Here is a 12,492-nt window from a genome sequence, read left to right on the forward strand (position 1 = left end):
GCCTGGCCACATACAGTGAATTCTTTTTTTTGTTGTTGCAGTTTGGCTGGGGCTGGGTTCTAACCTGCCAGGTATATGGGGCCAGGACCCTACACACTGAGCCACAGGCGCCACCCACAGTGAATTCTTAATAATACTTACTTAGAATTGTTCATGTTTACCAATCTTTCTTGCAACTTCCTCCTTTATACTGGGTTCAGTTTCCTTCTGTGACAACTTTTCTACTAGGGGACTGTTGATTATAGTTTCTCACATTTTAGCCTGAGAATAACTATTTCTCAATCACTCCACTGACTACAGCTGTCTGACTTAGTACTATCTCTCCACATTCTGAAACTTTCATTCACCATTTCTGATTGCTATCTTGTCCTTCATGTTGGTTGTTAAGTTTCATTTTGCTCTTTTGTGGGCTGTTTTCTTCTCTGGTGCCTTTAATTTCATTTATAGAGATACGGCCTTATTTGCTTATCCTCTTTAAGGCCATGCTTCTTGAACTTAGAATTTGTGCCAATTCTCTGTCATCAACTCGGTCACCTCATTCCCATTCTCTGTTGTTGGCTTCTGCTGTTACATGTTCAGGACCTCTTCATTCCGTTGGTCTTAAGGAATATTTTCTAACTCTTCATCCTTCTGTATTGTTTTTTGGGTGATTTCTTAATCATCAATTAACTCATTAATTATCTTAACTGTGTCTAGTTTGCTATTTAACTTGCCTATTTTATAATTTTAATGACTATATTTCTCATTTCTAGAAGTATCATTTTTTCAAATTTGCCTGGACTCTTCTGACAGTGTCGTGTTCCTTTCTTTAGTTTTCAATTCCTGATTTTGCCTTTACCTTCCTGAAATAGAGTTATTTTGTGTGATAGTTTTATTATCCAAAGTGGCTAACTTTGGTAGCTTGTTTTATCTGCTGACTCTTACGTGAATTTGTTTCCTTGAATGTTTTCTAAGTTTGGACGGTAAACTTATCTTTGGATTTTTATCTAAGGGAAACTTGTGTGGTTTAGGTTGAAGGTGTTACCTCCAAATAGATATCTTTATTACCAGCCTGGGACTTTGTCATTTGCTGTATTAGCTTGAGGGTTCCTTTATACTGCTGGTAGTATAAATTTAATCTGCAAGACTGCATGAGAGCAGACTTGTTTTAATTTCTCAGGAAATACTTTTCCTTTTCACCTACACCTCAGTAGAAATAAACAAGCTTCCTTATTTCCTATGTCAGTGCAGGCCCCCCTTCTTTGATAGATAGTATAGTGCTTAAACAATTGCAGCTTTATTCAGGGAAGCTCACTCACAAATTTATCCAGGCCTAAGACCTTACCTTCTGTTCTTTTGTGACTATTAAAACTCAAGTTCCTTGGTTCTCAAAACTGAGAATCAGCCAGATACAGGGGCTCATACCTATCTATAATCCTAGCACTTTGGGCCAAGGTGAGAGGATTGCGTGAGTTCAGGATTTTGAGACTAGCCTGAACAAGGGCAACACTCCATCTCTACTAAAAATAGAAAAAATTACCTAGGCGTAGTGGCAGGCGCCTATAGTCCTAGCTACTTGGGAGGCTGAGGCAGGAGGATCACTTGAATCCAGGAGTTTAAGGTTGCTGTGAGCTAGGCTGATGCCACAGCACTCTAGCCTGGGCAACAGAGTGAGACTTTGTCTCAAAAACAGTAACAATAACAAAACAAACAAACAAACAAAAAAATCCCCCCCAAAACAAACAAAAAAAAATACCCCTGAGAATCATCTGCACTGCTCCCCAACTACATGTGACCCCATCAATTTACAGGCTTACTCTACTGGTTTGTAGTTTCCTTTGTAAATATTTTCTTACAATTTTAAAATTTATCTCATCACATTTCTAGGTGCTTTGTGGTGGGAAGCCATACTCTGCTATGCCTAAAATTCAACCACAATAATTTTTAAATACTTTTAAAATCTAATGATAGGTAATAAAAAGCTCTATTTTACTTAATATTTAATAAAAGTAATACTTCATGTGAAAATTTTTCAACTTGCCTTGTCTCTGATTTACAGGCTTCCATATTGTCAGGACAGAGATTCCAAAGCCTTGTTAACTCCTCACTACAAAACAGACAAAAATACATACGTTGTTTATAAACGCCATTCTCAGGTGCCTTAAACCTAAATAGAAAAACAATACCAATGCAAACAGTGGATTTGGGGCTGATGACAATATGAGTTTTACTTTTACCCTTTATAATTTTGGCTACTTAACACATTTTCCATATGAGAATAATCATAATGATATGATAATCATAATCATTAATCATGATAATGAATGATAATCACATAACCATTAGCTTTTTCTATAAGCATTCAAGCAGAATATAAAGCAGTATTTCACTGGATGGTAGCAGAACTCCAAAATTATGGTACCTTATGGCAACTAGAAGTGAGCTGCTTCAATCTAAATAGCAATTCTATTGTCTATGAAACAGGAAAAATAGCATGTCCCAGAGCCATGATTTTTAAAGCTGGAGACAAAATAAAGTTTTACGGAGTTGCATGAAACCACATAACGGGCAGTACAGACAGAAGGGTGTGGTTTGCTTTGAATCTATGTATGTGCTGCACACAAATTCGCATTATGTTTGTATATAAAAAACTGGATAGTTCTTACAGTAACACCTTGAAAATATAAAAGTAACTAGGAGCATCCCACGTACGAAGACAACTTCACCTACTTTCCCATCAGAAGTTTTTTGCTGGGTCCTTTCCCTAGGAAGTCCTCCGGGGCTGTTCTCTTCCGCACTACTCTTGTAGGCTTGGTATCTGATGTTCTGTGGTGAACAAACATAAGCTATTTTTGGAATTACAAATAGCAGAAATGGAAGAATGTTTAATGTAATAGAAAATTTAGTTATTATTTTCTTCCTGAACATAAAAGCTTCATATTATGATACAGCATTCTTCAGAGATGATAAAAATGCCACACTAACGGGGGAAGTACAAGAAGTAGACAGGCAGCATTTTTTTCAATAATTAATATTTTTTTTTCTGGGACTTTAAAGATAAGAGTTTTGAGGTAAAAAGTACAAATAGAAGTAATCAAAGTGGTTGCACTCTTACAGAGTTCAACTTAGACATATATGTTTGAGGTGGGGCGCACAGAGTCTCATTCTGTACCCTAAGTAGAGTGCCAGGGCATCATAGCTCATAGCAACTTCAAAATCCTGGGATCAAGTGACTCTCTTGCCTCAGTCTCCCGCTACAAGGCTCAGCCGTGTTTTTTAGTAGAGATGGGGTCTCACTCTTGCTCAGGCTGGTCTTGAACTCCTGACCTCAAGCAATCCACCTGCCTCGGACTCCCAGAGTGCTAGAATTACAGATATAAGCCACTGTATCCAGCCCTCAACTTACACTTTTTATATGCAATATATATTACCATAGTTTTCTGTGTATAACGTGCACTTTTTGCCCCAATTTTTGAGACAAAAATAAGGATGAGCATTATATGGGTAGTAAGGCTTGGGAACAGGACAGCCCAGTGGACCTCCCAGGCCACTGTGCCCTCATGCCTGGGCCTGCTGGGTGTACGAGGTTCCAGTCCAAGAGTACATAGGATCTGGTGGGAGTGGGCTGAGCAGCCTCTACTGAATGCTGCAATCAAGCCCTGGGGGCAGGGCTGGTGAGTCAGGCCACAGCCGTGTGGTGCAAAGGCTGAGGTCTGAGACCCAGCCATGTAGGGGGCAAAGGCACTGTGTGTGCACAGGCCCCAGGGACCCACCTAGCTATTTGTGAGCCAAGAAGCTCGTGCCCTACCAGTTATGCACATGGGCATCTCGGCTATGGCCCCTGATGTAGTAGAGAGGAAAGGCTTCCTGAAAGAGAGGGTAGGAACAGACTTCACAGAATGCATGGCTGTGGGAGGATAGTGCAATCTGCATGTACTCCAAGGAAGCCTTAGCCCTACCTAGATGTGTCTTTTCCACCGAGAGCTGGCCACTGTCTTGAGGGGTGTTTTACCCAAAGTTGGGGCTAAAATCCTGGGTGTGCACTATACATGGGAGCCCATTATACACAAAATATAGGTATACACATCTGTAAATGATACAATCATATCAAACTATATTTGAAATATCTTTCTTATATTTCTTGTGTTGTGTATACATTTACCTTTCTTTCACAAAACTTGGGCAGCCTTCATTTTTCCATGAGTTCCAGTTTTCTTCAGTGTTTAATATATGCTGAGAAAAACAACAATTACATTTGCATAATGGAATCCTCTGAATTTCTACTTATTCCTAACAAGACTATGTGAATATAAGACACATACCTCTACCATCTTTGAAAATCTTTCTCCATCAGGGGGGTTTTCAGATAGTAGCTGTGATTAGAAAGAATATACTAAGCTTTCAGCAACTTTCTGCATCATAGGAGTGGTTTGTAGGCAGAGAACCAAGGAAGTGTTTGTGGTCTTGTACCTGAGCTTAACTTTATCCTTATTTTCCTATTTGGGGCTGAAACAAAGAGAATTCTAAATTTCCATTTTTCAATCATGGGTTTGTTGCATGTTGAACTTACTTGATACACTGATTTTGTAGTATCTTCAATCCAAAGTGACTGTTCGTCAGTTAAAACATAGTTTGAACTAGGGAACAAAGCAAGGAAAGCATGTTTGAGTTACAACAATGTATATTCAGTTTAAAAGTATAAGAAACACAAGGTGTATAACACATAAGTTAACCATACTATAGTGTCCAAAATTACCAAGGTAGGAATATATACAAATGAGAAGTGTATGAGAAAATTCTTGTACTTTATTCTCAAGATAAGAGGGTTACAACTGAAGACAGGAAGGTATGTGGGAGAACAAAACGTTCAGTTACTTGATCAGATTTCAAACTGTAGAGCAATAAATATTTCCTAAGATAAGTTTAAGGTGAGATGAAAATCTCTTGAGATAATTAATATTGTCATACGTGTGTCACTGTAAGAATTTTAAGATACACAAAAATCAACAAATGTAAAATCTGTGCAGACAGAAACAAATGAGACCCCCAGGCAACACCAATAAGCTGAGCAAGTTGAAACTTGCACAGGTACATCAGAAAGGATGCTGTTGACCATGTTTCTTGGAAGATAATGAACCACAACCCAGTCTGTCTCAAAACTTTTGTAGTGACTCACGCATTCCTATATATGATGCACATTCAGAATGGCATGCTGCATTCCTTTTAAAAATGCAGTGAAAAACCCAAAACCTCAGAAAAGGTTGTACGTAGGTTGTAGTAATAACCGAAATTGTTAACAGCTACTATTAACTGAGCTTTCACCATGAACTTGTGCTTGATAGACACCTACTAAGTTATGATGTCCCCCTGTGCTGGGATCTGAGCACTTTACATGCATTATTCATTGAACTCTGGTAACTACACACACAGACTAAACAGAAACCATAGTGAGTCAATGATTTTCCCAAGGCCACAAAGCTTGTATTCAAACCTAGACCCACCCTCTAAAATAGTGAGAAGGATAAGAAATAACATGTTTTGAGTGTTTACCATGTGCTACTACTCATCACAAGTTTCCAAGGGCTGCACTGAAGGCAGCAAGGACACTGGGATTGAAACCTAGCCAGTAGTAAAGTCATGTTATTCACACCACTGACACCACACTGCTTTGCATATTTAACACAAATATTGTCCAGTGATGATGGGCTTTTACTTCAATTATGGACAGGGCAAGAGGAAATGTTCTGCCCCAGATGACTTAGATAGGCAGTAGCGATTGTGGTGAGGTTTTATGAAATCCCAAAGAACTGGAACTCCTATTTGCTTCATGATCTCCTTTGCATCTTTTACTTTGAATGTCCTAACAGCTCCATACCTTGTGAGAGAAGTGTTATTGGCTTAGTTTGCAAATCAGCTTTGGAGAAGGGCTGACTGACGTGAGAAGAGAATGATGAAAGTCTACAGTGGAGAGCTCCACCCACCAATAAAAATGAGAATGCCCAGGACAGCCTGGAGCTCAGCAGGAAAGATTCACACTGACAGTTAAAAGAAATATTCTAATATCTAAAAGCCCCCACTTAGCTATATGTCTACTGCAATAGAAGTACTTTAAGGAAGTTACACTAATACATATAACAAACCCAATACATAAGACAAATATGACAATAAGCAAGTCCTTTTCTGCTGTTTATAAATCATTTACTACCCACATAAACTTACCTTTTGAATTTGACTTGCCCCTTGAGATATTGGAATAAAATAAGATACTGCAACAAGATGTGTCGACGAAAGTTACTGTCACTCAGCTGTAAATCCATCAACTACTCAAAAAGCAAGCACACACACAAAGAAACAACACATTAAAATCAAGTTTTGCCAAAAGGTACAATTTAAGCTACTATAGAAATGGAAGATTTCAATTCAATTGAACAAAACATTTGTTGAGAGCTCACTACCTGTGAAGTATTACTGCACAAGCCTACTCCCAGAGCAGCAAAGACTTCATTTAGATTTCCTGACCATTTATGCCATGAAGATATTCATGTTGGTGGACAACACTGTTCTGCCTGTGATCCTGACATTAGGATAAAATAAGGCAGAAATGTAAGTGGGGCACCATGGCATGCGTTTATAGCCCCTGACACTTGGAAGGCTGAGGCCGGAAGATCACTTACACCCAGGAGATTGAGAACAGCCCGGAAACACAGTGAGACCTCATCTCAAAAAATCATTCAGCTTGTGTGCAGGAGGTTAAGACCAGCTTGGGCAACACAGCAAAACCCTATCTCTAAATTAAAAAAATAAAAAAAAGAGGGACTGCCACTTTCCCATGTATAAGGAAATAATGGTTAAAGGCAAGGTTCCTATGGAGAAACAGCACATTATCAAGGGCCATCACTCATTTGGGTAGCTCTACAAAGTGCCTGCAACAGAGGTGGTACTCAGTAACGTCCAAGAAGGCCACGGAGGTGAAGAATCATCTGTAAATTCAAGGGGCGTATAGAGAAAACTGCATCCTACTTCATCGATCACAGAATGTCAATCAGAACGGACTTGAAGGTCACTTATGAGGAAACTCTTCTTCAACAACCCTGCTGTCTAGCTGGTTCTACTGTAAGAATGGCCTCTGGTGATGAAGGAAAGTCTGATTATGTCCAGAGAGCACTTAAGAATAGCTGAAGTCTACATCCAAGCTCATGCCGGTTCTTGTCTTCAAGAACTACTGCGACAAAGTGAAGCCACTTTCTTCTCCATGAATTGCCAGCAAGACAGCTGAAAGCCCTCGTGATGTTTCAGTTAAGTGTCCCAAGTCCCAGTGGCCCTGCTTCCTGAAGCATGGTTCCATCTGCGAGCACAGGCTAACACCCATGAGCCTTTCATTCACTAGCAACCTCTTCCATGCTGCTGTCTCTTCTTTAACAAGCCCTGCGATTAAAGACGATCAGGTTTCCGTCATCTTTCAGGATTGAATATTTGATTCTGTTATTTATCGTCTTAACTATCCCATCCCAAATTGGCAATGCGAATGATGGGCCATTAGTCTTCCTTTATTCCTACTCCTGGCAACTTGACTGTCTCTACTCAGGCTCCCAGTTCCTTGACTCAGCTCCACTGACAGTCACATCCCTTCTGCTTTGGCTGCCTTCTACTGTGTGATCAGTCCCAGCTGTCCCTGCTCCGAAATCTTTTAACTCACAATCCAATCTCACCACTACCTCAGTCCCTCCCTGGTCTCTCATTCACTTGCTCCCAATATACTCTGGAGATGGTTAAGTCCTTTGAGCTGTCTATTTCACGTCTATTAGTCTCATCTTATTTATACTGTAATCTTATTTTAGTCTAGGGGTTAGTAATTTTTTTCCTAAAGGGCCATAAAGTAAGTATCTTAGGTTTTGTAAACCAAGAGTCATATTATGGGTATTTATAGGTACTGATGTAAAGGTCTAGGATGTTAAAAAAAAACCAAACAAGCGAATCCATCTCAACCTATTCATGAATTAGCAGCAAGGTCTGACATTACTATTCCAACAATATTGGACCATTTGAAACAAATTGGCAAGGTAAAGAAGTTGGATAGATGGGTTTCACAGGAATTAAATGAGCATCAGAAGAGAAACTGTCTCAAAGTTTGCCTTTCTTTGCTGTCATGACATAAAAGTGAACCATTTCTTCACCATATTGTTAAGTGTGATGAAAAATGGATTCTTTTTGACAATCACAAGTGTTTGGAATAAGGGTCAGATAAAGATGAAATGCTGAAACACAGTCCAAAACTGAATATTTATCGAAAAAGCTAATCGTCTATTTGGTGGTCCAGGGCTGGTGTCATCCAACACAGCTTCATTAACCTGGTCAATCAATTACAGTGGATGTCTACCGCAGCCACCTGGACACACTGAGGAGGATGCCTGCAATTAAGCAGCCAAGACTGGTCCCCAGAGACAGGCCAATCCTCCTGTAAGAGAACATGTCATGCAAACAATGCTGCTTAAACTATAGAAGCTGGACCTAAAAACTCTTGTCATCTCTGTCATACTGTATTCACCAGACCTCGGGCCAACTGACTACCACTTCTTTCAGGGTTTGGACTACTTGCCAGGAAAATATTCAATTCTCAACAAGCTGTGGAAAATGCCTTTCATGATTTCATAGCCACTTGGTCTCCAGGCTTCTTTGCTGCTGGCATAAACGAGCTACCGTTAAGATGGCAAAACTGTGTCAATAGTTTAGGTGCATACTTTGATTAACTATGCTGCTTCTTGTTTGGGATATAATAAGCATCTTTAATGACCTCTGCCTACAATCAGAAGAAAAATTCATTAGATTGGACATCATTTAATTTCTTGGCCCCCTAAAGTACACATGCACCCACTTTTGGGCAATCCTTCTATTTGGACATACCACCTCCCTAACACCTGAGTCCCATCAATTAACCCCCTTCTTTCCAAGCCCCTTCCATTAGCATTAAATACCCTCTCTCAAAGACATCCCACGTCCTCCTCTTACCTCAAACAACAAAGCTTCTCGAAAGAACTGGCTACATGCATTCACTTATGTATTCTCTGTGCGGCTTCAGGCTGCAACACAGAGTTGAGTAGATACAGCAGAGACCATATGGCAAAGTATAAAATATTTACTGTCTGGCCCTTTATACAAAAGTTTGCCAACCCCTGCTCTAGAGAAGTATGATTTTTCTTAAACACTATCTCCTTAGAATTAGTTAGACTTTGAATTTTGCCACTTTAAATAAACCTCTTTGGGGTAAAGGTAAAAACCATTGCCGTTACTATCAGAGTAAATTTTGTTAATCTTGTTCAGAGTAAACATTAAGATACTAAAAGTATAATTACTATACCGGGGAGGGGAATCCACCTGCTGCCTTCTTTTACCTGAGAAATAACAAATCAGAGCAACTGAAATGCAGCACCTGTCTGAATTATCTTCAAATTACAAAACTGCGAGATATTTTTGTGCCTTATAATGTGGTATCTTATGCTACAAAAATATTTAGTTTGAACACTGGTTTGGGGCCATCCTTTTCACTATGACAGTGCTTCCCAAAGTTAACAGATCATGGGAAATTTTAAAAATAAATTTATTGAAGGAATCTGTTATGAGTTAATGAATTATCATTTATACTTGGAGTTAAGCAGACTTTAAAAAATGGTCACATTGATGAAATAATAATTTGCATGTGCTTATAAAAACTGTGTAACAATAAAAATAATAATTATTAGAATGACAAAAAAAAAAAAAGAACTGGCTACATGAACTGTTTCTAATTCATCCCACATCCTACTATAATTTGGCTTTTTGTTCACCAATTTACTGAAAGCATTTTTACCGAGATCACCAAGACTTGTTATTAAATCCCGTGAATGCTCTTTTCATACTCTTCATCTGACTTGATATGCTCGGCTTCCATGAGATCAGAGTTTTCTAGTTTTTCTCTAATCTTACTGGTTACTCTTCAGGCTTCCTCTCTTCTCCTCTCTTCCTGGTTTTCTTCAGAAGTCAGCTCAATACTTTCTTTCCTTCCCCCACCTACACTCTCCTCCTTATCTTATCTCATATACCATACAGCTTTAATTACCACAAACAAGCTGGTAACTCCCAAATCTACACCCTCAACCTAGACCTCACTCCTAATCTCCAGACTTGCATACTCAACACATCTTGAATGTTCAACTGACACTTGATCAAATTTCATGAACACAATAAAACTCATCAATTTCCCCCACAAAGCCTGTTCTTCTCCTGTGTTGGCTAATTCAAGGAGAGGCTCCACCATCTGAGCAATTGTAGGAAGGCTTCCTGGAGAGAACAAAATCTGAACTATCAACAGGAAGAAACCTAAAGGTATAAAGTATGTGGGAAGGAAGACACAGGCGGAGGAAAGGAAGACAGTCACAAGGACTTGGAGCCAAGTAAGAGACCAGTCCAGTCCCTTCGAGGAATCTAAATACACAGGTCAATAAGTCTGGAGTAGAGACGTGAACTCCTGGCTTGAAGAGATAAATCAAAGGGCTAGACAATGTTTACTAACTCTTCATCTATCTTGGTCTTTAAGTGCCCTTTACCACATTTTATTTTTTTAATGTTAGAAGATAGAAAATTTTTCCTTGGAAAATTTTTCTTGATAGAAACAACAGGTTGAAAACAGGACTTGAGGCCTGGTGCCTGTGGCTCAAGTGGCTAAGGCTCCAGCCACATACACCTAAGGTGGCAGGTTCGAATCCCCAGCCCGGACCCGCCAAACAACGACAGCTGCAACCAAAAAATAGCTGGGCGTTGTGGACAGGCGCCTGTGGTCCCAGCTACTTGGGAGGCTGAGGCAGGAGACTCGCTTGAGCCCAGGAGTTGGAGGTTGCTGTGAGCTGTGATGCCAGAGCACTCTACCCAGGGGGACAGCTTGAGGCTCTGTCTCAAAAAAGAAAGAAAACAGGACTTGACTGGGTATGATGGCTCATGCTTGTAATCCCAGTACTTTGGGAGGCTGAGGTGCGAGAATCACTAGAGCCCAGGAGCTTAAGACCAACCAGGGCAACATACTGAGGCTCTGTCACTACCAAAAAATTTTTTAAACTCATACTCAACCATACCCTTTCATAATATTTACTTTTTAGTTCCATTTTTCTTATTTATTTATTTATTTAGACAGAGTCTCACTTTGTTGTCCTGAGTAGAGTACTATGGTGTCACTGCTCACAGCAACCTTAAACTCTTGGGCTCAAGTGATCGATCCTCTTGCTTCAGCCTTAGGCTGGTCTTGAAATCCTGAGCTAAAGCAATCCACTTGCCTTGGCCTCCCAGAGTACTAGGATTACAGGCATAAGCCACACTGCACCCAGACATTTTTCTTTATTTTTAAAATTACACCATTACATCAGGTCATCATGGATGACACATGTCTTTGTAAATTTCTTTGTCTTAACAAAGAACCTTTCATTGTCCTTAGCTTTATTTAACTAGAGATGGAGTCTCCCTATCTTGCCCAGGCTGGACTTAAACTCCTGGACCAAGTGGTCCTCCTGCTTCAGCCTCCTAAGACTACAGGCACGCACCCTGCACCCAGCTATTATCCTTAGCTTTTACTGCACGTCTTAGCTCAGGAAGAAAGACACTGAGCCAAAGAGACTGGCCCACGTGAAGAACCTTAAGTACATGGTTCAATTAGGCAGGTGTGGAGTTGTGAACTCCTGTAAAAGACTCGGGTATTTTTTTCATTAATCCTATGTGCCTTCTGTCACTCAATTTTATATTAAACAACATTCCTGATAAAACTGAAGTGAAACTCTTCCATTTCTATCAATTTAACATACAATACTTTAAAAAAAAATCTGTGCTAGAAAACAAAATATTCAGAACATTCTCATTAAGTAAAATCTCACCAAATATTGTATTCACACATCAGCTGAGATGAAATTTTTAAATATTTATTATTTTTTAATTTTTGAGACAGAATCTCACTTTGTTACCCTGGGTAGAGGCTGTGAAGTCAGAGCAACCTCAGACTCTTGAGCTTAAGCGATTCTCTTTCCTCAGCCTCCCGAGTAGCTGGGACTACAAATGCCTGCCACAATGCAGAGACGAAGTCTCTCTCTGGCTCTGGCTCTGGCTCAGGCTGGTCTCAAACCTGTGAGCTCAGGCAATCCACCTGCCTCGCTTCCCAGAATGCTAGGATTACAGGTGTGAGCCACCACGCCTGGTCTAAAGTTTTAAAGTTTTAAATTTTTAGGGACAAAGAGGGGAAAAGAGAAGGGAGACTGGTATAGTGTAAAGGTGTATGGCGCACCTCCTGGATAAAAGGCTCAGCTACCACTTGGACTTTACCTAACAAACATAAACAATGTAACCTGTCTATACCCGCATATTAATGTGAAATTTAAGAAAACACAATAATAGCAATGAAAAAAAGAAAAAAAAATTCATTTTTAAATTAGGCAAAATTTCAAATGTTCAAAAAGGTATAGCTAAGCAATACAACATTCATATACCTGTACCAAGTTACAA

At 39.7% G+C, this 12,492-nt stretch overlaps 1 protein-coding gene across 1 annotated transcript in view; it reads right to left on the reverse strand.

Annotated features, from left to right (window-relative positions):
* The window catches only part of THOC1 (THO complex 1), a 59,646-nt gene that overhangs the window by 6,872 nt on the left and 40,282 nt on the right, over positions 1 to 12,492 (reverse strand). The window contains exons 12-17 of the mRNA XM_012802020.2: positions 6,199 to 6,299; positions 4,550 to 4,616; positions 4,302 to 4,352; positions 4,142 to 4,212; positions 2,710 to 2,805; positions 1,996 to 2,086 (exon numbers count right to left, since the gene is read on the reverse strand). Coding sequence (XP_012657474.1) covers positions 1,996 to 2,086; positions 2,710 to 2,805; positions 4,142 to 4,212; positions 4,302 to 4,352; positions 4,550 to 4,616; positions 6,199 to 6,299 — 477 coding nt within the window. The remainder of the gene's footprint in view (positions 1 to 1,995; positions 2,087 to 2,709; positions 2,806 to 4,141; positions 4,213 to 4,301; positions 4,353 to 4,549; positions 4,617 to 6,198; positions 6,300 to 12,492) is intronic.

This window comes from Otolemur garnettii, unplaced genomic scaffold, assembly GCF_000181295.1.
Source record: "Otolemur garnettii isolate 467f Iridium unplaced genomic scaffold, OtoGar3 scaffold00012, whole genome shotgun sequence".
NCBI classification, from domain to species: domain Eukaryota; kingdom Metazoa; phylum Chordata; class Mammalia; order Primates; family Galagidae; genus Otolemur; species Otolemur garnettii.